Below are 23,974 nucleotides of genomic sequence, written 5' to 3'. Positions count from 1 at the left end.
TACTTGTAGCTGAAGTCATTTAAACCAGACTGTTCCAACCCAGCAAACAGGGCAGGTAGTGTGAGAAGCTGGGTAAGACTGGTCTGCCTGGGATTGCAAGGCCATCCTGACAATATTCCTTCCTTGCAAGTTTGAAGCCAGCTTAAAGGAGCTGGAAACACTGCATTGTCAGCATCTTCTGTGCCTTGTAGAATTACACAATAAAGGATGTTTCACTGCCTCAGAAAAGGCACCTGGGGCCCCCAGAGAGCATCACCACGAGCTCAAAGATGCTGCAATCACAGCAGTAGTTCATGCCCAAGAACTGTTGAAGAAGCTGCAGCTTAGGTGGAATTCATGCTGCAGAGGGAAGGATGCTCTGCCCACCTGGCCCCAGCCCTGCAGCTTCTGCACAGCCACTCTGCAGTTTTTACTTAATATCTAAACACATTTGGAGAAAGGAGAGTAGAAAAGCAATTTAAATACTACTCCTCTCCCAGAGATCTTTGTTTAATGGTCCTCATGCTAAAAGGGTTTGGAGAAGGGAAGAAAGAGCCCATCTCCCTCCTCCCTCTGCCAACTGTAACAGCTCTCCACTGTTGCAGTTATCATACCTGCACAAAATGGGCATTTAAAACACATCTGAAATTAATTAAACACTTCTCTACAAATGTTTAAATTGGACATTACAGGTGTTATATCTCTTTTGTAAAAGATAGATAAAGATCTGTAGAAAAGTAAGGAAGTCTTACTTCACAGAGGTTTCTATCCAGCTGAGCCTGGAAGGTCTGGTAAAGCCTTTCAAGTACTAGTTTGGAAGACATGTTGGTTTCCAGCATATGTTTGGTTCCTTCCACAAAGCATGTCAGTTCATGGCCAGGCTGGTAAATGAAGAAGGAATTAGAAAAAGCTAGAATGCATTTTGTGTTTATCTACAGAAAGAAGAAATCTGTGTGCCTCAATATGGCAGCACGTCACAGTTAAATGCAATGATTTTGCAATGTATTGAAAACTGCTGCAAGAACTCTGGGGGGATTGTGAAACACTGAATCCTCATGTGTGCCATGAGAAACACCTGTCCCATCTCTCAGAAAACCTCAAACTGTAAAAGGAACCTCTTTGAAGTATAATTTTATAATTTCAGCTGATGCTGGGGCTTCACTGTATCTGAGGAGGTTTAAAAGAATTACATAGTGCTGGGTACACCTAGAGCTAAGTCTGAGGGTGACATCTCTGGCCCAGGTTCTCTTAGCATTTAGGCACCCAACCATAAAACAAAGGCTTGCAGAGATTTTCAATGCAAGAGCCTGTATCTCTTGATATGTAAATCAAGCCCACGCAGGACTTTTGCCTCTGAGCTTGCTCCTGATTGCACTGTAATGGGAGGGCTTCTGCTTCCCTCCCCACCACTGTCCATCAAGATCAGTTTTGCTGCTATTGGTGCATTTAAAATCTTCCTCATAACTGAAAGCAAAAGTTAGGTAAGGAGCAAAGTGAGCAAACTTGGCAAACTCAGTTAATACCAAACTTCTTTAGCATCTACACAAGGTACAAAAAAATATACTCACCTCAGGAATGGGAAGACACGAACATGACTGAAAATGAAAAGAGCGAGGGTTAAAACCCAGCGTTCAGTGTACAAATACAGATTTGTCTAAGTCTGATATTCTCAAAAGCTGTGTACTCACGCTGCCAGCTGTCTGCCTACAGGGGCAACTCAGGGAACTATCAACCTGGAAGGACAGCAAGTGAGAAGTCAGGATTTATGCCCATCTCCTGCACAAACGTGCAGCTTGACAGGAGGAAGGTGCTAAAGAGCCACTTACAAGCAGCCACTTTGTGTAGCGGATAATTTCCCGGCCCCCACAATAGTGCTCTGCTTGCACAGAGAGCAGCAGGCAAGAGAAGAGTATGTATGACAGCATGCTGGCAGTCATGTCAGCTCAGTCTGATGGGTGACAGAAGAACGGGAGGACACTCCTTTTAATTGAGTCTTCACAAAATTCCCATTCTAATATGGAAAAACCCAATTATAAAACTGATACCAGGTGCCCACTATTTTTTCCCGCTATCTTGGACAGCATTTTAACGAAATCAAACGTGGAATTGAGTCACCTACTGCAGTGACTTTTCTTCAGCACTCTGGAAATTCACAAATGCTCCTCAGAAGTGATTAATTTGAACATTATGATATCACACCCCAGCAGGAAACAATGGTTAAAAATCTACGAAAGCGTTTTTTTTTTTTCAGATGTGGGTTTTGTCCCCTGCACTCGTGTAAGTTATAGTTCCATGAAAGCAAAGTGATGATAATGTTCAGCATTGCCAGAGTCCCTGAGAAAGCCAACTGATGTGCTGCAGGGTGGTTTCCCCCCAGATTCAGAGCAGGACCTTGTTCAGAGAAAGCGGGTGACACTGGAGGGGTCTGTGGGGCAGACAGATGGATGGACAGTGGTGGGGCAGTGCCTGGACAAGTTGTCACACTGAATTACAGCTGCTGCATCCGAGGAGTGATCCCATGGTCCTGGAGTGTGATCCCACCTCTGCTGAGAGCAGGTGCCCCAGGGTGCAGCTCAGGGTGGGGCCCTCAGGGTACAAACAGCATCGCGGAGGGGACTGGATGCAAAAGTAGTCCTAGGTAACCAAAGTGTGATTAACTTGGAAATCCTCTCAGATGGCGTCTCCAAATGAGGTGAATGTTGGCTAGAGCCCTCCCTGGCCACAGAGGTGTCCTTCTTTCGAGTTGCACACCTTGCCAAAGCAAGTGGTAGCCCTTCAGATTCCTTTTAAATCCCCAGTGTTGACTTCCAAGCTTCCCTCCTGTTTGCCTTAAGTCCCATTATGCCTCAAAGGTCTTCTCCAAAAGCTTGAGCCTTTTTCTGGTCAGTCTGGCTGAAGGATGAGTGAGATCCCTCTGGAAACTGTCCTGGAAAGACAAAACATTGGGTTGCAAGTAACTGTTTTTTCTCTGGCATTTGTGTACCAGCAAGGGATTCTTTTGGCTGAGAATGGCTTTGCTTGCCAGCAAGGGGAATGGAGGAAGACCTGCCTGCTTCTCCTGCCTTGCCTCCCTGCCTGCACACCCAGCACCAGCTCCACTCTGGAGTGGATGTTTCCTGCCTTTTTTTTTTTTTTTTTAAATTTGCCCATAGGGGATTTGGTGTGGAAAGTGTACACATCCCATTAGGCAGCTACAGCTCACACACAGGCCCCAGGGAATACCTAGAAAAAGCCAGAGACCCTCCCTTGGCAGCTAAAGCTGATGGCAGCAGGTTGTGTTATGATCAACAGATGCACAAACACGCCGTGGGGATGGCTGGCATCCATGGGCAGGGCAGGGGCATCTTCCAAGGCACTGGATTGTTAGAGAGGACTAAAATCATTGATTAGCAATTCAGAGCCTGGGATTCCCTGAAAAGCAATAGAGAGACTTCATTTATGGGTACATATCCTTCAAGGAAACTGCTCCTGGATCAAAGCAATGGGCAGGCTGCTCTCTGTTTCTCCAGCCAGTAAAGCCACAGCAAGAGTGAGAGCAATTAGTCCAAAGCACAAATCCCTGAAGGAAATAAATTATGTGTAACATTTGTGAGACACTTTTTTTTCTCAGAAGGTTGAAAAAAAAATGATTTTACATTCTTTTAAAGGGAAGAATTCACAAGTATCGTTGGTTTAACCAAGGTTGTGCAAGGAATATGGTAACAATGGCAGAGAGGGGCAAGATGCTCTTCATAACAGCCAGGAGGTTCTACTCTGTCTGTTTTTAAGGAAATTATGCTCATTAGACATCCAATTTTTCCCAGGAACTGCTACACTGTCTTGGCAAGGGTGTTACAAAATCTGATATATTTAGCAGGGTCTCTAGGGCCTCATCACCTAAGGAATGATGTCTCAGTGTAGCTGCCATGCTCTATAAGTGAAAACAATTGATGGCATAAAGCAATTGGGGGTGTAAATCATATGCAAGATACATAATTAGGACCTTTCCATACATGAGATGTAACTATGGACAGTGTAATTACGGGCAGTGAGCAGTTTAGATAACTTCTTCCCAGGCCTACAGCCCAAAAGGCAAGATCTGTGTTTTTGTTTCTGATTGAAAATCAGAGTGGCAGAGCTTCCAGAGCTTCTCTGGAGCTGCTCCCAGCCCCTGGTTCCTCCTGGCAATCACTCCCTGCCAGCAGTGCCAGCGCTATCTCCACATCTCTGCATTGCTCTTTGATTGCTTAGTGAGATCCCACTCACACTGTTGTTGCTGCAGGGCAAATGGGTCGTCAGAGAAGCCACATTCAATTTAGAGTGAAACAGAAATCAGAAGTCAAACTGGCAGCGAAAGAACTTTCCCTGTCTTGGTTAGAGCAGAGATGGATGAGGTGCAGGAGCGAGTGGCACCAGTTGCAGCTTCTCTTTAGAGAGCTTAGGCTCTGTTCTGGCATTTAGAGGCTGATCCAAGGAGTGTAGAAATGAATATCTGATGCCATCCCAGCAGAAAGACCAACTTTTTAATAGAATCTTCAAACGTTTAGCTTTGATATTTTAAAACTCTTCATTCTGATGACAAGCTGCAGCAATGTATTTTGACAAATAGGTTATTGTTTGTGGGCTAATTTTCTGTCCTCATGTCTAGGTGGCTGATCATCCTCTGTTCTGCTCCCTTAATCTCTCTTTCAGCAACACAGACCAAAATGTGGAGAGGAAATGATGGCATATCCCAATATATCCTACTGCTTCCCTACCCACTGACAGGGTGCAGTGGAGGAGCAGAATAAGGAAGGGGCAGAGATCTCCATCACCAGGGGTACTGCCAGCACCAGGGCAGCCCAACAATTTTCAAGTGACAGGATTTTAACCCAGAACAGATATTTGGAAAAGGTGAACACACAAAACTTTCCAGTGTATTTCTATGATCTTTTACAGGCACTTTGCTCTGGCTGCTTTGGAAATCCTTATCTAATGTCCTATACATTTTTGGTTTATGTGTAAATACTTTGGGATATATTTTCTTTCAATGCACTTACTTTGATGATAGGTTGAATGACAGAAAATGCTGCACAAACATCCGATTTCCAGATCGATATTTTAACATCGTTTGCCTAAACCTCCAGATCTGAGTTCTCATGAAAGAATTTGCATCCCAGTGTAGAGTTTCCAGGAAACTCTGCTCAGTTTGGGTTTTCTAATGTAGAAAAAAAGACTCCCTGTAGAGGAAAAACACCCAGATAACAAAGCAAGCTGCTTTACATTTGCTGTGTGCACTGATCAAAATAGAAGGGCTGCAAAGACCACAAATGAAGAGATGTTATTCATAGTTTCATTTTACAGAGATAAGGTGGCTTGGAGTATTTTTTTTCCCTTTCTTTTAGCTAAAGATGACATAAACTAATGCAGAAATGAAAGAAAGTAGGGGCATTGTAATTCCTTTGTGAAAGGGTAAACCATAGCACAGCAGTACCAATATTGTTTATGACAGAAAGGCATCAAATCCTGATGAACTCAGGGAACATTTCATATGCCAGCTTGAAGAGGGTAGTGGCAGCCCCTGAGAGCCACACCCTGTGCTCTGCCCTAGCAGATGGACCAGGGGATGTCCTCAGGACTGTAGATAATTGAGCTCTCATTATTTTCAGAAATGTTAATTAATTTGACACCATTTAAGCTTACTAACAAAAACTAGCGACGCTCAGGAGAGGGGAGAGCACACACGAGAGAGACCTTCAGAGCTGCAAGTCCTCCTTGTTTCATGCAATAGGACAGTCACTGGAGCTTTCCTGGGTTGTCCCAAGCTCTCCATGTTGCAATGATATTTAGCAAGAGCTGAGGCATCTGCAACAAAAAAGCCCTGACAGCAACATTCCAGCCACTCTGGGTGTCATGCACAGTGCAAGTGCTTCCCACAACCAACCATCTCCAGAAGGAGACAGAAGAAGGCAGGAACTGACCACAAAGTCACCTGCTCTCTTGTATTTTAAGTTTTCTCCTGATGCCATTGCTCTCGCTCCAGTGTCTTCTTTTGTGTCCTGACTGCTTTCATCAGGAAAGAGAAACACTGAGCTCTCTCACATCACAAGTCCACTCACCCTTCCTTGCTTGTCCCGCTGCGCGATGACCCCGCGGGCTGGATTTCCCACTCAGCACGGCTCGTAGAGAGAGGCTGAACACTCAGGACACACAGACAGCACCAGGCATTCACTCTGTGGCTGGGCTAGAGCTCCTCAGCAGCCAGCCCTGCTCCACAGCTCGCTTTTCCTGCTGGGAGCACTGACAATCCACCTGCGGAGCGCTCGCGAGGAACAGGCAGTCGTCACTCGATAATGAGGCCAGTTCCCACCTAGCTGTATGAGTAAGAACAGGCTGGCCCTTTTCCATGAGAATTGGCAGCATTTTCTGTTCTGTGTGTGAAGCAGGCTACATTAGTGCTAAAATGTTTTGAAACACGGGAGATGAGCTCCACAAGTGCTTTTGCAGCAGGTGAGGCCACACAGGTGCCGGTGGCAGGGCAGTCTCAGCGTGTCCTTCCATGCTGGCAAGGTTCTGGTTTCTCCAAATGTTTGCTCTTGGGATCCATTGCTTTCTCCATCATTCAAGAGGACTTTCATATTCTTTTCAGAGTTTATGTGTTCTACAGCCCTGTAGCCTTAGAATTTCACCCATACTAAGAAAAGATTTCTTGACGTAACCAGCATTTTATATTTTACAGTGAAACTCCATTTGGGACCTCTGAGACCTCCTTAGAAAGACACTCTCCTTCTGCTGCATATATGGCTCCTAACAGGCTGATTATTCCACTAGGGTCTGACTCTGGAGCTGCACAGGTTCTACAGTTTGAAAGAAGTGCCTTAAAAATCAGTGTGACTACTTGAATTTCCCCTCTCTGCGTGGTTTCATTCCTTTTGGAGCCTGTGTCTGGAAGGATACTCTGGGTTGGCAGTGATCAGTCTATGCATCACTAAGGGACCATATATAGGAAGAAGATGTCTTTAGAGGGAGGGAGCTGCTGTGCAGTTTACATTCATTTTAGCACTTGAACTTCTTCCCACTTGTCTTCTTGGATCTCACTATTTCTTTCAACTCCACACTTCACCTTTTTTCTTCACAGGTACAAGACAGGCTTTGGCCTTCTTGGCTGACATGACTGCCATGTGTAGGAGAGGAATCTCTACTACAACAGCCTCTATGACAAAGCAAGAACTTCAGATCAAACCAAGGAGACATATCTTAATGCCTGTGAAGATGTCACACTACTCCTCTGTCTCAGAGTACAACAGAAAAAGAGAAACTGAGATAGGGACTGTGATCTTGCCTTCCCCTGTGGTGGGGACACACCAGGCAGGGACTCCCAAGGCATGAGGAAATCTCAGCCTGGCTCAGAGCCATCCGAAAATCATTTAGGTTGGAAAAGACCTTTACAGGCAGGGCTTCAGTCAGGGCTAAAACTGCTGGGTAGCCCCAGCCTTCTCCCACCCCATGCCCCCTGGGCATCATGAAGCTTCTCCCAGCCCCAGAGACCTTCCTCCAGGTCAGGGCTGTTTTCTAGAAAAATGGCTTTTCACTTGGTTCCTGGTTGGTCAGTTTATTTCAAATGGGAAATCAGCTGCTGTTACCTTTTTTTCCTTCCATAGCACTAAATAGTGTATAAACTGTTAAAAACAGCTACACAACCAGCATCTCATTAAATAAGAGCTGTTGTAAGAGCTGGAATGCCACCAGAGACATGAAAGTTGGGCAATTACAGACATATTAGAGGGATGACAGGTCTGAGTATGCTTTCATAATCCAGGCAACAAAACCAGAAGTGGGTATCCCTGGGCCTTCTGGTCTCCCTTCTCAGTTTTTTTTGACAATTTCAGGATTTACTGCTTTTATCTTAGAAATGAGTGGCTCTGTAAGGACCTTGAATAAGCTGTCAAGCAGGTGGCTCCATCCACTCCAGCATGTGAGTGGAATGTGTCACTGATGGCAGGTCACTATGGACACAGCACTGGCAGAGGAGCTGATCCATGTCCTGACACGGGGGATTTTTCTTTTGTGTAGCTCAGGGACAAAATCACCAACATATGCACTCAGTGCCCCATTGAATCAGCTGTGTGTATGTCTGCCTGCCTGCCTGCTTTAAACTCACAGCACCAGGTCCCCCAAGAACTCCTTAGAGATCCTAATTTCTACCCATGGATACTGATATAAGCTCTAAAAACTAATGCATTTGCATGAATCATGGAGAAGATCATTCACAAGACACAGACCTGTCAAGTCTCTGTGTGCATAAATTGTGATGGCCATCCCTCATCTTTGGGACATTGGGCTGTGATGTCCCCTGTGGTGTCACCCCACCCTGCCACCTCTTTCACTGGTGACACAGCCATACACTCCCTACTGCAAAAGCAAGACCAAACTATCTGTGGGGCTCCATGTGCAGGGATCATAGAACCATGGAATGGTTTGGGTTGGAAGGGACCTTAAAGCTTCCCTCCTTCCAGCCCCCCTGCCATGGCAGGGACACCTCCCACTAGAGCAGGGCCTGTCCAACCTGGCCTTGGACATTTCCAGGGATGGGATCGGTCACAGCGATGAGTGCCACAAAGTGCTGTGCCCCAAAAGCTGCTTGGCCCAACCCTAAGGTGTCCTTGGTCACCAACAGTGGCCCAGAGGCCCAGAGCTCAACCTCCTGCACAGTGGCCAGGGCTGCCACCCCCTTGGAACCTCGTGCTCTAGCCTGGTGTTGCTTTGCCTCACTCTATAAACAGGGATGGGGTGATGCACTGATTAACCAGTGTGTCCAAGGCTTGTCTCCCATGCTGCTGGACCAGGGCAGCCACTGGCAGGGCAGAGTCACCCCAAAATCACTCAGAGGCTGTCCAGTGTGCCCATGGGGAAGGGAGTGTGTGCTGGTCTGCCAGCAAACCTGGGCTTGGGGTCAAACAGAGGAAGACAGAGAGGAGGCCTGGCAGCTCCAGTGAGCAGCACATGCCATGCCCTGATGAGGGATGAGGATGCCATCAAGTGGCCAAAGCTTTATATTCAATTCCCACTTGCTCTTCATGGTTTTTATACTATATCTATATCATATATTTATAATATATCAAATAGCTTTCTGCCCTCTGCTCCCTTTCCACACCAGGTTCCCCACAGCTCTCCCTGACAGCTCCTTCTGGCAGGTGTGTGTTACACAAGAGCTTTGTCCAAGTAAATCCTGGGCACCCATCTCAAAACTGGTTTAATTGGATGAATAATAACAGGAAAGATCACCATGCAACTCCAACGTGGGTCTCAGGGCTTTATGCCCAGGGGGCACTGAACAGACTGAACGTGGGCACCACCAGGGCAGGATCATGCAGATACACAGCTCGTTGTGAACCTGATCAGTTTAATTAATTCATGGGCCATTTTTACATAATGCAGGCACATAAAAAACACCATTTATTTGCATTGAAAAAACAGTCTCCCCAAGTATTATCCCTGGAGACACATGATATTATCCATCTAAAAAACATGTTTTACATGCACACATAAAAATAGACAACATGGAAAGGATGAATCCTTAAGTGCAGCCAGCAACAAATACTTGTGTGAAGGCTCATCAATTTTATCCATATTGTTTATCAAAAACAGTTCCCTGTGTTCTCACCAAGGTCAAAGGCACTGTGAACCTCCTTGCCTGCGAGCCCTGAGATGAAGCAACACCAGCTGTTGCTGGTTCTTCCACTTTTTAAGGCCAGTTCTGGGGGCACCAACACTCTGTTTTTAATTTGGGCCCCAGTGATGAGAAGCCCAAAGTAGGTGACTCCATTTCTGAGTGCTGCTCCAGACCCAAAGTTTAAGGCACTTTTTGCTGAAACCTTCAAGTCTGGTCACCAATTCCTCCATTCATCCAGGGAAGAGGACGTGGGAGTTTCTCTTTCCTTCTCCTCCTTTCATGGAGGAAAGCTGGAGGGCTGCTCCACATTGTCTTCAGAAACCCTTATTGAAGGCATCAGCTAAAACTGCAATCATTGGGCTTTTCCCCCAGAGTCCTTCTCCAGAGGAAGAGCTGTCCTTCTAGAACATTTCCTGAAGGACAGTGCTGCCCTTGATTGTTCCCCCATGCCATGTCTCCCTCTGCATGTGAGCCAGCTACCCCTCGGCCTCTCCTGCCAGTGCCACCAGAGCCCTCTTCTCCCAGCAAAGAAGAGGGTTTTGGCATCAAAAACTCCATGGTTAGGAAATAAATCACGGAGATATTCAACAGCACAAACAGAAATAATCAAGATGTAAAAGATCTTGGAATGATTGAAAGGCTGAGGTAGACCAAAGAGAGACCTGGGTCTGCCCCAGTGCTCTCAGTGGGAGTGCAGTGAAGAGCTGGAGGTCCGAAGGTGTTCTGTGTATTAAAGAGACTTCCTTTGGTGATGGTCTCTTCAAGGCTGGCAAGTGATGTCTGCAGGATTTGGCGATTGCCAAGCTGGATCATCGTGTCAGGGAGCTCAGAAGGTCTTTTGAGATAACTCCAGCAGGTCCCTGGAGGCCTGCACCAGGCAAGCTGTGTAAATCAATAGCCAGACTTCTATATGAAATGCAGACTTGATTTATTGTTTCCTGAATAAAAAAAGGAGCTTAGTTCTCTGAATGTAACATCCTCCTGTTTTCCAATTTAATATATAACCTTGGATAACAGACTGAAGTTGTTAAAGCCCTTCACGTTTTTTCATAATAATGTGTTGCATTGTGGCAAACTGTGACGGAAAACACGAGTGTGTGTTTGTACAGGAGGAATCATCTAGTTCTTTAAACCTGAAAGCAAGCTAGGATTTTATAGGAATCCAGACCTTCCTACAGGAAAAGCACCTGTGTACCCACCACACCTCCTCCTCTCCTTGTTCACACAAAAGATGAGCATTATTTCCAGTGTTGTACGAAAGATGCTCCCTCGGTGATGTCAGATGGGCTGGGTTTGGACACATCCCTTGGGAAAGGGAGGTGAGTTGTTTTCCTGGCTCAACAGGAAAAATGTCACTGATGAAAAAGCCCACCAATTATTGAGGTGTTCTTAGTCAACAGAGTGAAAGATTTGATAAGAAAATGGTCTTTGGGTTTGACTGAGCTGGTGCCATTTTCGGAGTCCTGCACGGACTCAGTCCCAGCAGGTGCTGTAGGTGCAGGATGGGAGTCTTCAGTCAGAGCAGCTGAGCCCACACCAACACCACACTGCTGATTTGGCTCAGGAAAGCAGGGGGCTTTCTGGTTCTTCTTGGCAACACTTTTGAAATAAGAAAGAAGGAGATTTATGAAGTACTGCAGAAAACAGCAAAGACTGCCAAGAATAATCATGAGTAAAAAAAGTTTCTTTAATCAGTTTTCTTTTAATCTGCTAAAAAAAGTTTCTTTAATCAGATATTTTTAATGCTGCTCCTTTGTGCAACCCTAGGTTAATGAGGGAAAGAGTGACACAGTGACTTGGTAGTCAGGACACTTTAAAAGGGCTTAATTTCAGGTCTTTGTGGATGGAACAAGGGAGGGAAGAACACTGTTCAGGGACCGTGGTGAGAATATTTCAAAACATATAAAGTGTTAGAGAAAAATCTCCCTTCAGATTTTCATTTCTGATTGACATTAATCAAAACAATCACAAAAATCAGAACATATTGCAGTGAAGTTCCAGGGGAACTGGACTGAAACTAAAATCCATCAGCACATCTGTTGTCTGCCCTGAATCCCACAGACCCAAGTTAGAGAAGTGGCTATTCAGGTGTGGGTACCCACGTGTCATCTGACTGTCAGAGGATCAATGCAATTGCAACTCTGTTTGATTCAAAGATTAATTCTGTGGTTTTAACAAAGCTAGAGGGTCTTTATGTGCTGACCTGGAAGTTAGGGATTGGTCTCAGTTTGGCCTCTTTTCATTGCTTTGAGGGAAAGTTCATAGCCAAGAAACATGGCTGCACTCGATGGGAATCCTCGCACTGTATTGACCGTGAGGCCCCTAAAAAACACCTGTTGGGGATGGAGAAAGGTTAGAGCATAGGAACAAACTGGCTATTTTAAGAAGGGGAAGAAAACATTGAATGAAGTCACGGTGGGATTCTGAAGCACCACATCTTGGTTTGCTTGGAAGATGCGCTCTCACTGCTGGTCCTGGCTGAAGTCTGCACTGGAGAGTGGAAATGCAATGGCAAAAGTCCCTGGTTTGGTGTCATTGTTCTCTGTGCTCCCCACGGACCCCCATCTGTACATACAAGCAAGATCTACAAGTGCTGAAGGGTGAAAAATGCCACTGGTGTAGAACAGAAAGCAAGAAGTCTAAAACATCTTCCAGTGTTGTCCCACCTTGGTACAGTCACAGAATGATAGAATCATAGACTGGTTTGGGTTGGAAGGGACCTACCTTAAAGCTTATCTTGTTCCTACCCCCTGCCATGGACAGGGACACCTTCCACTAGACCACGTTGCTCCAAGCCTTGTCCAGCCTGGCCTTCCTTCCCTTTGCATGTGGGGGTCATGCAAAGCCCGGGGTTCAAGAAGGCTGTTGTTTTCCTGCAGGGAATTCTCTGCCCCCCGGGGCTGGGTCTGTGGGCACAGAAGGTATCTGGCAGGTGCAGAGGAAGCAGTGTGGCTGTGGGCCAGCCCTGCTGGTGTGGGCATTGAGCCATGGGGACTGGTTTTCAGGTTTCACCTTTGAGCATAGAAGGAATTTCTCAATCAGCAGAAAACTAGAATCACTCTGTACCTTGCTGAGAACCAGCTCTCACCACCACCTTTGGGAAGAACGTTCAGTAGAAGCTGATATTTTCACAGGAGTGTTCCTAAGGTCAACCTTTGGTAGCCATACACAGCCCAGTGCTTTCTCTCATCAAGATAATAAATACCATCAGCCAGATTTCCTCATTCTGCTAAATATATGACTTTTTAAAAGGTGCTGGCGTGTACAAGAGAGAAAGACCTTGCAGCTTTTAAGATCTTGAACAGTAAAGTGCCTTTGGAAAGTGGAGAGGGGTCTTGTCACTCCTGGCTCCTGGCCTTGACTCATCTCCCTTTGAACCCCCCTCACCACAAACACCATTCCCTGGTGTGTGCACAGCCCACTTTGGGGTGAGCCTGGTCACAGAATGATGGTTGCAGGGAGTATCTCTGCTGGCCTGTTTCTCACAAATCACTCCAATCACCACCCAGGCTCATCACCCTGGTCACTGATCTAAACATCACAAGTTCAGAATGGACATGAAAAGGAACATCAGCAATACAGCCCCTTTCCAGGCTTTACAACAGCAAAGTTCCCACAGCTACTGTAAGGAACTGTGGAAGATCTTGGCTCCAAACCCAGAAGCCCATGGATTTAAGAGTCTAACCAGTCTTTCCCCTGAAATTACTGAGCTCTACTAAACACCATCATATCTTGTATCCAATAAGTCCAGAGTACAGTGCTGACTTGTTTGAGGCAGGATCAAAATGTGTTCACATAGTTTAGGATGGACCTTGCAATGTGAAATTGCAGCACTGGGATATGTAGGATATTATTCGATTTGTTGGGATGTTTTATTTTGCTAGGAAAGCGAATTTTCTGGGAGGAAATTCAATTTTTTGGAATGACCCATAAAGTAACAAAAGAGAACCAAGTTAAATAATAATGAAGATTTAGGATGAAAAGCCAGAGGCATAAATTTCTCTCCTCAGAATGAACACACTTGGCTGTGGAAAAAGACAAGTGTTATTTTTACATTTCTTTGTGTGCATCAGGCAATTATTTGGAGCACTGTGAGTGGTGTTCCTTTGTCCCAGAATGAAAACATCCAGCTCTGAGCTGGCTGTTTGTCAGCTGTGTGGCTCCCAACATTTCAAAAGATTTTCCTCACGAGAGCAGGATCCAGTCTTGCCATCAGCTATTGCTCAATCCTGTTGTTGGCTTTGATGTGGGTGCCAGGTGTGACAGCACAAAATCTGCAAGCAGCTCAGACCTCCAGCCAAAACCCCCAAGCACCATGGCTGTTAATATTCAGGCAGGACAAGGAGGTGATGAGGATGGAGAGAGAAGGGAGAACACATGGAAAGGCCCTTTTCAGCCACCCTGTGTTTACAGTGTAAGTGCACACCAAATGGAATGAAGAGCCTGGGCACCCTGTCCCTCCATGGACAGTCCTCAGCATCTCTCCAGGTGCTTGTGCTTCACATCAGTGTGACTTTCTTCACCCAGTGGCAAAAACTGAACCAGACCACAGGCTCCTGTGACAGCTGGCATAACACAGAGGCATGTTGGCAAATATTGAAATCACACTGACTTGTGATTTTGCAGGTTGTTTTTCTGTTTGTAACTTGTTGAGCTTCTCTCAGAACGTGAAAATCAACACTTTGGAGCTAAGAGCCCACATGATGTTCCGATGATAAATACAGATTTATTTCAATGTCAGATGTTTCTCTCAGCAACACAATAAATTTGCAAATCCTTGTTCTCTGCCATTCATGTTTAACTGAAGCAAAGTTTGCTGGTAGAACAGATATCTTTTATTACACCAATAGACAAAGTCAGAAAAAGGAGATAAGTTTTTTGGCATGCAGCCCTTCTTCCTCCTTAAAACCAAAGCAATTCTGGTTTAAGAACGTTTTCAATCAGCTCTGTCTTGGTGCAAAATGAGAGTGAGCAGTGCAAAGCCAAAGTTCCACCAGAGCATTGCCCAAGGTGAGCACACACCCCAGAGTGCCAGCACAGTCCCACCAGAGTCAGTTCATTGGCACCGAAGTCATTGGGGCACATTTGACCTCTGCATTTTGCAGAAGCAAACACTGAGGTAAGATTTCCTACCTCTGATTTCTCATAAGTCAAATCATATTCGTGATTAAGTGAGCTGACATGAAGTGTTATTTGAGGTTCATTACACCAGCGGTGTGTGACCCCCAGTCATTCATTTCTTCATTGTGTAAGGCACACTATTGCACTCATTACTCACTATTTTGATTTAGAAAGGACCTGCACTGTAATTACCTCCTGCCATTATAATAATTTAGCAGTAACTGGCTTTAGCTGTCTCTCAACCCTGCAGATAGGTTTGTAAGAGCCATTGTATTTTCCAATTGACAATTAAATGCCTAATAACCAGATTTTACTTCAAATATCACTTACTTTTAAGCCCTCGTTCTGGTAGCTCTGCAAGATGCAGTCAAGGGTCCCTTTGTACTGATTTAAATAAACTCCATCTGCCTGAAGTCGACTTTTCACAACATCCATTGGAGTGCATAATCCCCAGGAAATGGCTCCTAGAAAAATGCAGAAGTATTTGAATCATTCCCTCTTTATATTTGCTGGGCTGCAGGTCAGTGAACTCAAAAATTCACCTCTCATCTACAACATCATATTCATGCAATTTTCATTTCAGGGCATTCACCCTGCTCAGGCACAGAAATAGCATTTCTGGGAGCAAAGTTCCCTCTTTCTGGAAGATGCACTGAAATTTTGGAGGTTATGCTGCCAGTCAGATACAGGCAGCCCAGGAGGGGCTCCCCCAGGTGAAAACACATCTTCTGCTGTGCCTCTGGTGGAACATGGACACGCAGTGGGAAGAGCCTGAGCTGCCACTTGGGACAAATTCAGAAAAAACAGAGTCTTCTGATAATTCTGATAATTGTAAAGCAAAGTTTGAGCTGAGAATGCCAATAAGAGGCAGGTCCAACTGGGGCTGCCAGGACTGGGCTCCACACAGCTCAGATACCTTGTCAGTGCTCTAAAGAAACATCTGTGTGCATTGATTAGACTGCTGCTGAGTGGGGTGGTTTGCCTCTGGAAAGATCAGCACATGACCACAATCTGTGGCTCACTTGGACAGACAGGAGTTTGTTTGGACTTACATGAGTTCTGGGGCACTCTAGAAACGCTGTCCAGATGGGCCAGGGGCCTCTTTGTTTGAGGAGAAATGGAGAAGGCATTTTGTTACCATTACCTGAGCTAAGGATTGACTTGCCTTTGTGGTTCTGCAATTTAGAAAGGGCCAAGAAATGGGGGGTGGGAGTGGGAGTGACCTCCTGCGTGGCAGGGGACAGACAAGCCAGTCTTACTGGCAGGTGTACACACGTTAAAAAGGGGAAGAAGATCAGTAAGAGTCAACTTGGCTTCTGCTACGTGTGGGGAGGTGCACACCCTCCTGGTGGGCAGCCAACAGGTTGAAGTCCTCTTCTGGTGGCATCCTGGCTGCCCTGAGGCACTGCCCTGGCAGTGTTACAGCCAGGCTGCCCTGAGGCATCCAGGGAGATGAGGGCACCGGTTTTTTTCCTCCTCACTGACACTGAGCCCGATGAAGGTCTGATAACACTTCCATAAAATTTGCCAAGCCCTGAAGTGCAGCTGTGGTGCCAGAGGACCTGGCCCTGGGGAGGAAGGTCATTCAGTCCCACGTCCCCTCCTGGCGTTCAGGAGGATGTGGTGGCCCTTGAGTCACTCTCGGAATCACTCCAAGAACCTTCCTTGCTGTGCCAGTGCTGTGAGGAAGTCAAGGTGCTTACCTGCTACACCCCCTGCCAGCCAGACAGAGAAGGGACTGGGAGAAATGCATCCCTCAGGAGTTGCCCAGTCACAGAAAACTGCATAAGGGATGAAGTAGACGCAGTACCCAGGAACATCCCTCAGGAGCATTGCCACTGTGCCTCGGTAGATTCCTGCTATCCCCTCTTTCTGTAGGATTGTCCAAAAGCAGTGGATTGGGCCTCGGTACACAGGAGATCCAGGAGCTGTGGGCTTTAGTTTAACGTCTGCTGCAAAGAAAAAAAAGACACAACAGTTAGAACAGATACATTGCCACAGAACTCATCCCCAAAGCCCACTGCCATTGGTTAGAACTTGCTGCCATCCCATTTTTTTCTCCTGAGATCAATATGTAGCATGGGAAAAAAGTTTTAGGAAAGAGTACTTAAGTCCATTTTCAAAAGGTGTTTAGACACTTCAGGTCAGATTTTTCTTAGATGTGTGGCATACCTCCCAATAGGTGTGTGCCCAGTGAGATTTCTAAATTATTTTAAGGCTATGTGCCTGATTTTCATGGATTTTAACCACATCTGGTGCCAAGTGGCATCACTGAAAGCCTTGATGTCTTCAGAGTCTGGCCCTTCCCATGCAGACCAAGTTGCTTTTGTAAAAGGCACTAGGTTTCTAAGCTGCATGGAGGTTTTAAAAATGGACATTCCAGCCTGCAATGGAATTCAGCTGCTGTCTAGAACAGAAGCAGCTCCTTCTGCCTGCAGCTGGTAGACAGGGTAGAGCCACCCCCGCCATCCTGCCAGTGCCCTCTCTTGACCCATCCTGCCCATGCCTGGGCTGCCTGGCACCCTGCCCCAAATAAGTCAGTGGTCTGCAAATGCACATGGGAGAATTTTGCTGTTGAACAGAGGAGGTGGAGTACCAGAGAGGGGTTTATGGGCAGACAAATGTGGGACTGAGAGCATGCAGAGATGGGGAGCTGACATTGCTGCTGGCAGCTGTGGTGCTGCTGCTGGCATCTCCAGGGGACCCCACAGCCCAGGGACTCGCAGTTCCTGCAGCTCCTGGCCCTGAGCACACCTGTCCCATGTTCCTCAGAGATCCCAACTGCCTGGAAATGCCATGGACAAAAATTCTCCCCTTGAGCTGAACAGGATGGAGAGACAAAAGGGGGAATTTTTAGCCCCATTGCGCCAGCACAGGTCAGCAGGGAGCTGGGCCCTGGAGCAAAGCTGTCCTAAAGCACCGAGGACTGGCAGAGGAAGGAAGGAGAAACTCCTGCTTCCTACCTTTGCTGTAGGGCTGTGTTTGCATCTGTAGCCTGATCTTTACCAGGTCCACGGGAGTGCCAATGGCCACGGAGACAAACCCTGCCACCGAGCTGGCCACGGTCATGTCGGCGAGCGAGGGCGCGGCGGCCGCGTCCCCGTGGCGGAGCTGGCCCAGGAACCGCTGCGTGCTGCTGAACACCCCGAACACCACCGAGCTGTACAGGCCTGTGGTGGCCATGGGGAAGGACATGCCCTTGAAGAAGCCAGTCACCTAGCCAGGGAAGGGAGCAGGGGTTAGGGGAGTGAACGGCACTGAGCAGTGTAAGCCCCCATCTCGTCTGTCGGGCTGGGAATAGTGGGATCCTGGAATGGCTTGGGTTGGAAGGGACCTTGAAGGTCATCTTGTTTCAACCCCTGCCATAGACGGGACTGAAATGCACATCCAAGCAGCAGATGTCTCCTGGAACCAACTGTTTGCACATGCTGACCAAAGGAAATTAGTTCATGCTGCTAAAGACTTATAAAGATTGTGCAGAATACAGGACATGGTGAAAGCACAGGAATCCATGTAAAAATCCCTCTCATGGGCAGCTTCTGTCCTGGCTTCACCAGAGTCAGCAGAATCCCTCTGGGAGACCTTTGTCATCAGAATCCCTCTGGGAGACCTCTTCCAGCAGGATCCCTTTGGGAGACCTTTTCCAGCAGGATCAGGCAAAAGAGCCACTGTGGATGTTAAAGCCATGTCGAGACCCTGATCATGCCATGCCAAGGATCTGTCTTTTCCCTGTAGGGGTAACCAAGAGGGTTACCTTAGGGGTAAGCAGGAGAAGGCTGCAGGGATTTGCAGCTCAATGACACCAACTTTATTGGTCTTCATATAACTGCTGGTGCCATCAGCGATTTTGTGTAATTGCTTTATGTTTTTATCTATTTATTGACTTGCACTTTCTACCAGCACATTTAAAGTAAGATAAAGCACTTACAGACTCATTTCTGTACACAGTGAGAAAACACTTGAGTGTATTTCCATATCCTTGTCCAGCTTGCAAACGAGTCTGCAAAAGACATTCATAAAAGGCCATTAAAATCCCCCATTTCCAGCCCAACAACAGCTCATGCTCTGTAAACAATGTGCACTTTGCTTTGAGAGCATGTCCTTCCTTAGTCATAAAGAGAAAAGAGCAATAAAATAAGATATATGTGCATTAACCCCCTTGAACTTTGCCAGAATCCGGGCTAAGAGGGATCTCCCAGGTCTGAAGCTCTCGGCAACATCTGGAATCGATGACTGTCAAATTGCTCTCCAGCCTGGATCAGCCACCCTGTCCCAGCACAGCAGGCTGCTGGTGTGCAGGGCTGTCACTGCCAAGGGCCTGATTTATGTGGAAAATGGAGAGTGGTGTGGTCTCCTCCGTTTGGAGGCTCTCAGGGAAGGCTGGGATGAGTTGCTGAAGAGTGGAGAGGTGAGCTCCCCTGGGAGACCCCTGGGGCCCTTCTGATCCAAGGTGGATTTTAAGACATTGAAATGCTAAATGGAGCCAAAATAATTCAGCATCATCTTGGGAATTCTCCATGCTTCACTCAAAAATACATTTTCATATAATTTCCAACAAAGGCATCTTGTTTCTGGAAAGCAGTTTGGTTGTGTGCCTTCCAACAGCTGTAAGAAATGGCCAAAGCCTGTAGGATTTGACATACTTTCTCCTTCTCATATACATATATATATTTATATATCTACACACACACACATGTATATTTAGATCATCTTTCATTCGAGCAGCTCACAAATTTGCACCAAAAACATCCTAAGGAAGGATGCATTTTTTGGCCTTAGAGGTGTGCAAGGAAATGGAAACACCGTTCACTTCACAGGACCTGGGGCTTCAGCAACTCATCTTGGTTGAGGCCAGAGCTCATTTTTTTTATAGGAAGACACACATGCTCTGTCAGGGACGTTTTTAGGGAATGGGGACAGCATTTCTGACCATATCCATCAAAACTGCAATGCTGAGATGAGATCTGGAGGGACAGTGCCCAGTCCCCTCTGCTGGCTCAGAGTGAGGGTGGTGACTGACACCAGGGTGAAGTAGGAAATTATCTGGGAATTTAAAGCCCAAAGAAGTGTGTGTCCTTCAGAGTTCACGCCTGGGGAGACCTTTTGCATGCCAAACAGCAGGTTGAATGGCACAATCATTTGGCCCAGAGCCCTGCCAGAGGCTGGATGGGGCCGCAGTGGGACCCTGGCACGAGCAGGAGGGACCAAAGTCTGGGGTGACCCCTCACCCCAGGCTCACCACTCACCCTGGCATGGCTCCATGCAGCTGTTTGCACACGTGGAGCATCACTGCTCTGCTCCTGCACGGCCAGAGGCCACGGGAAAGGCAGCAGGATATTTACTGAGCCCTCAGGAACAAGCTGGTACATGAAGATGCTGCCACAGCTCACACAGCACACCTTGTGCAACACAGGCAGGCCCGGGCCAGGGGTGCAGACTGTGCACTCTGTGACTCACACTGGGTTAAGGGGGCTGGGGGGAACAGTGGGGAGGGGCTGCACCCCAGGACAGAGTGACTGCAGTGCCCAGCCCTGAACTCCCTCCCCGCTTCACCCGAATGCTCAGCCCAGACATTGCCTTTATGCCTCCATGGGCTTGGTTTTTTTCTCTTACACAGTAACCAGGTATTTAGAGGTTCAAGTTAATATATTTTTTGAGTAACTGAGGACAACTGAATGTCCTCACAGTCTGTTTCTTGCACACAAACTCCTTAGCTAATCTGTTAACAACTGATGCCAAAATCCCTGCTGGCATCTCTGATAAAGTCAGCTGCTACCAGTACAGATGTTCCTCTGGAAAATTCTCCTTTTTTTGTTATGTTTTGATTTGATAGGACTCTTGGGTGACACCCAGAAACTGAAGAAAGTTCTGGGGAAATTAATGCAATGGGGAGGATGAAAAGTAAGTAGAGGCAGAACTTTCAGAGTTTTGCAAGGCCATGGGAAAACCAGAGCTCCTGGGGTTTGATGGAAGCTGCAAAGCTGGGAGGGGGAGGCTGAAGGAGGAAGCCTGCTTGATGGGAACTCTGGTGTGGGTACCACGTACCCCACCCAGCCTCATATTTAGTCCCGCCTCCTCTCCCAGGTGGAGAAGGACCCCCCACATCCCCTGAAGGCTACAGATGTTACTGAGCAATCCTGCTGGCTTGGTGCTGTGTAAAAACTCTCCTTTCCACTTTCCTTCCCCTAAATTTGGAAAGATAGCAAGTCTGCCTGCTTGGTATTCCCAGGGCACAGCAACAGGGCGGGCAGCCTGACAGTTGCCTTTATAAACACTTGAAGGATGGGCTTGCTCCTTCTTGGTACGCAGAAACTCAGTGTTTCCCAGCAAGGTCCTGGTTGCCAAACTCCCCCAAACCTGGCCATGATACCCTGACCACCAGCCTGAGATGGGCATTGCCTTGGCAGCCCTGGGCAGAGCCTGCCTGTGCCCTGCCCGTGGCTGGGGCGTGTGAGCAGCCCTGTGGCTCCTCCTGGGTGGGGTCTGCACCCATCTGTGCACGGTGATGCTCCCGGGGCTGGTGTCACCTCAGAAGCTCAGGAAGGAGAGGACTGGCCAGCTGAGCCCAGGAGAGCCAGCTGTGTGCAAGGGGATGGCTGGGATGGCTGGGGAAGGGATGTGGTGTGGGCTGTGCTGGACCCTGCCTCGCCCCCATCACCCTCCAAAGGGCTTTAAGGTGCAAACAGGAACAGTGGGGTTTGGGTTTGCCACAACTGGCAGCCCTGCCTTGTGCCATCAACCAGGCTGGAACTGGATCAGGGCATACAGAATCAGGGAATCATAGAATAGCTGGGGTTGGAAGGGACCCTTTAAAGCCATCTAGTCCAACCTCCCTACAGTGAGCAGGGACCAACCTGACCAGGTTACTCAGAGCCCTCTCCAACCTGCCCTTGAATGTTTCCAGGGATGGAGCATCCCCTCACCTTTCTGGGCAACCTGTGCCAGTGTTTTACCACCCTCATTGCATAAAACTTCTTCCTTATATGTAATCTAAACCCATTCTCTTTCAGTTTAAAAGCATTACCCCTTGTCCTATCACAACAGGCCCTGCTAAAAAGTGTCTTTCTTCTAGGCCCCCTTCAAGTACTGGAAGGCCACAATAAGATCTCTTTGGAGCCTTCTATTCTCTAGGCTGAGCATGGGCAGAGCAGCTGAAGTGATGAAAGCTGCCCAGACATGCCTGTAGAAAACAAGCAAGGAACAGGATCTTCCTCTCTATCTCTGCATCAGTAGGGATGGTTGACGTGGTTGAGTCATGATGCACTGCTGTGTGCAGGGGCTTGTCTGCACCATGCAGACAAATATCTTCCTACTTCTCTAAACCCTTCCCTCTGAGGAATAATTGTCTTGTAGGAATTGTAAATACTGTATCACAGCCCTGGGATAAGAATTTCAGCACTCTGTCCTTCCAGCATTGCCTGCATCAGGAAAACACACAAAAATGTGCCTGCAGCAACACAAATACAGTTCCCTCATTGCCCTTTGAATAGTTGTCTGTGGTGAAGTTCAATAAAACATTGGCAGAACTGTTCAGTGAACCACACATTAAGGAAGGCCAGGTTTAATTTTCAGCATTAATCCTCCACAGAAGAACTCACCCATATCAGCCAGTTCTTCTAGTTTCTCATTCAAAATGAGCATTGGAGAGGAGGAAAGTCTATGAGAACATTTCTACCCTGGCTAAATTCCCCCTTGGGGTAAGTGAAGGTCCTTTGAAGCATCAACTAGAGAGAGAGAGAGTCAGTGGTGACAGGAGAGCACATTTCAAAGTGTTTTACCTTGACTGTGTCCAGGGGATGGCCCACAACCACACTGGTAATTCCTGGGGACGGAAACAAAGTATTACACAAAACATTGAAGAAGCTTTTGTGACAGGACAGGGTGTGATGGGTTCAGAGGAGAGGAGAAGAGATTTCCATAGGCACAGTTGTAATGCCCAGCATAGTGCCCTGCCCCTGACGACAGGCAAAAGCAGAGCAGAGACACTTCCACATCCTTCTGTGGATGCTCTCCTGGACTCCATCAGCTTTACATCTCAAAGGCATCCGAGCAAGAGAAGGAGGTGTTGTGCTTGTGTGTCCTGTCCAGCCGTGGGGGCACGGACGGGAGAGCCGCCGGGGGCTGGGGGTGTGCGGGGGGCTCTGGAAGTCGCTCCTGCTCCGCAGCACCACACTCTCCGAAACTTCAATTTTAAGTATCCCGCCCGTGGAAATGGGATTAAAACGGCACTTCCGAGCCAAAGCAAAGCAAAGCAAACCGCGGGAGAGCCCGGGCGGAGAAGGCACAGACCGCGGGTGACACGGGGGGATCGTCCCCTCGCTGTCCCCCCTCTGCCCGCACCCCGAGCCCGCGGCATCGCTCACCTCCCACCAAGCCGGCCACGAAGTCCTGCAGCTGGAGGCTCCCCATCGTGCCCCGCCAGACCCGGCCCGCCGCTCGGGGGGTCCCCGGCGCTCAGGGGGTCCCCGGCGGTGCCGCCGCCGTGCGGGGTCCCCGCGGTGCCGCCGCTCCGCGCCCGCCCGAGGCTTCCACCGCTGTGACATCACGGGGCGCAGTTAAAGGAGCCGCCGAGACACCGCCCGGCCCGGCGGGGAGGGGCCGCTCTGCCCGGGGGGAACGCGGGAGCCGTCCGGGAATGGAGGGCAGAGAGGGATGGGGACAGAGAGGGATGGGAGCAGAGAGGGATGGGAGCAGAGAGCGATGGGGGCAGAGAGGGATGTTCGTCGCGCTGGGGGTGGTCGCACCGAGGGGCAGCATCGCTCCGTGGGCAGGCGACTTCAACGTGAAAAACACAAGGATTTGAGGAGTGTGAAGCAAATTCGCAAATTAAAGATGTAAGTCCAGAGGTAAAGAGTGTACCAGCTTTAATCAACTGAAAAACATCTCTGTTTGCTTTGTTGAAGTCACACTGCCTCATCATTTCAGGACATACTCCCAATTTCTTTTGGGAAATACTCCCCCCAGTTTCTTTTTTTTTGGCAAGCAGTGAACAATTGCCCCCTACCCCATTACCTCTACGTAGCATTCACAATTTCTTCTCCATCTGTTACTCCCTCTGTCCTGTCTTTCCCAGAGTCAAGACCTCAGTTCTCTTTTATTCCGCTTTCGTGCAAGTTGCTGCTTTTTTGTTTGAAGTCTTTGAACTGTGCAGCCAGGACCACAAGTGACAGGGAAGAACCAGACACTCAGCAGCATAAATATACTTTCAGTTTTGATCTCAAACCCTTTTCTGGGAATTCCTAA

At 47.7% G+C, this 23,974-nt stretch overlaps 1 protein-coding gene across 4 annotated transcripts; it reads right to left on the bottom strand.

Moving 5' to 3' along the window:
• Positions 1 to 2,673: 2,673 nt before the first annotated feature.
• SLC25A48 (solute carrier family 25 member 48) lies at positions 2,674 to 22,583 on the bottom strand. Of its 4 annotated transcripts, XM_027747704.2 has the most exons (7): positions 22,510 to 22,583; positions 18,660 to 18,731; positions 17,695 to 17,947; positions 16,435 to 16,683; positions 15,062 to 15,195; positions 11,814 to 11,943; positions 10,520 to 11,209 (listed from the first exon to the last, which is right to left on the bottom strand). In XM_027747704.2, the coding sequence occupies exons 3-6, from the start codon at positions 17,924 to 17,926 to the stop codon at positions 11,821 to 11,823; spliced, it is 738 nt and encodes a 245-aa protein (XP_027603505.2). In that variant the 5' UTR covers positions 17,927 to 17,947; positions 18,660 to 18,731; positions 22,510 to 22,583; the 3' UTR covers positions 10,520 to 11,209; positions 11,814 to 11,820. The 4 variants fall into 4 exon arrangements, with proteins under 4 accessions (XP_039240803.1, XP_027603505.2, XP_027603507.2 ...); XM_027747706.2 differs by lacking the exon at positions 22,510 to 22,583 and having other exon boundaries at positions 16,435 to 16,680; positions 18,660 to 18,722; XM_039384869.1 differs by lacking the exons at positions 10,520 to 11,209; positions 11,814 to 11,943; positions 22,510 to 22,583 and adding an exon at positions 2,674 to 2,905 and having other exon boundaries at positions 18,660 to 18,722.
• Positions 22,584 to 23,974: the final 1,391 nt, after the last annotated feature.

The sequence above is a fragment of the Pipra filicauda genome, unplaced genomic scaffold (genome assembly GCF_003945595.2).
Source record: "Pipra filicauda isolate LSUMZ 115617 unplaced genomic scaffold, ASM394559v2 scaffold381_size687511_pilon, whole genome shotgun sequence".
NCBI lineage: Eukaryota > Metazoa > Chordata > Aves > Passeriformes > Pipridae > Pipra > Pipra filicauda.
The sequence above is the reverse complement of the archived record's forward strand: the minus strand, read 5'-3'. Positions and strand labels throughout refer to the sequence as shown.

Coding starts and splice junctions, on each gene's coding strand:
- SLC25A48 (XM_027747704.2), bottom strand. CDS start 17,926: ATGTCCTTCCCCATGGCCACCACAGGCCTGTACAGCTCGGTGGTGTTC. Junction 15,196..16,434: donor GCTGGCAGGGGGTGTAGCAG/GTAAGCACCTTG, acceptor GCATTTTTCTAG/GAGCCATTTCCTGGGGATTA. Junction 11,944..15,061: donor ACCAGAACGAGGGCTTAAAA/GTAAGTGATATT, acceptor CATCCCCAACAG/GTGTTTTTTAGGGGCCTCAC.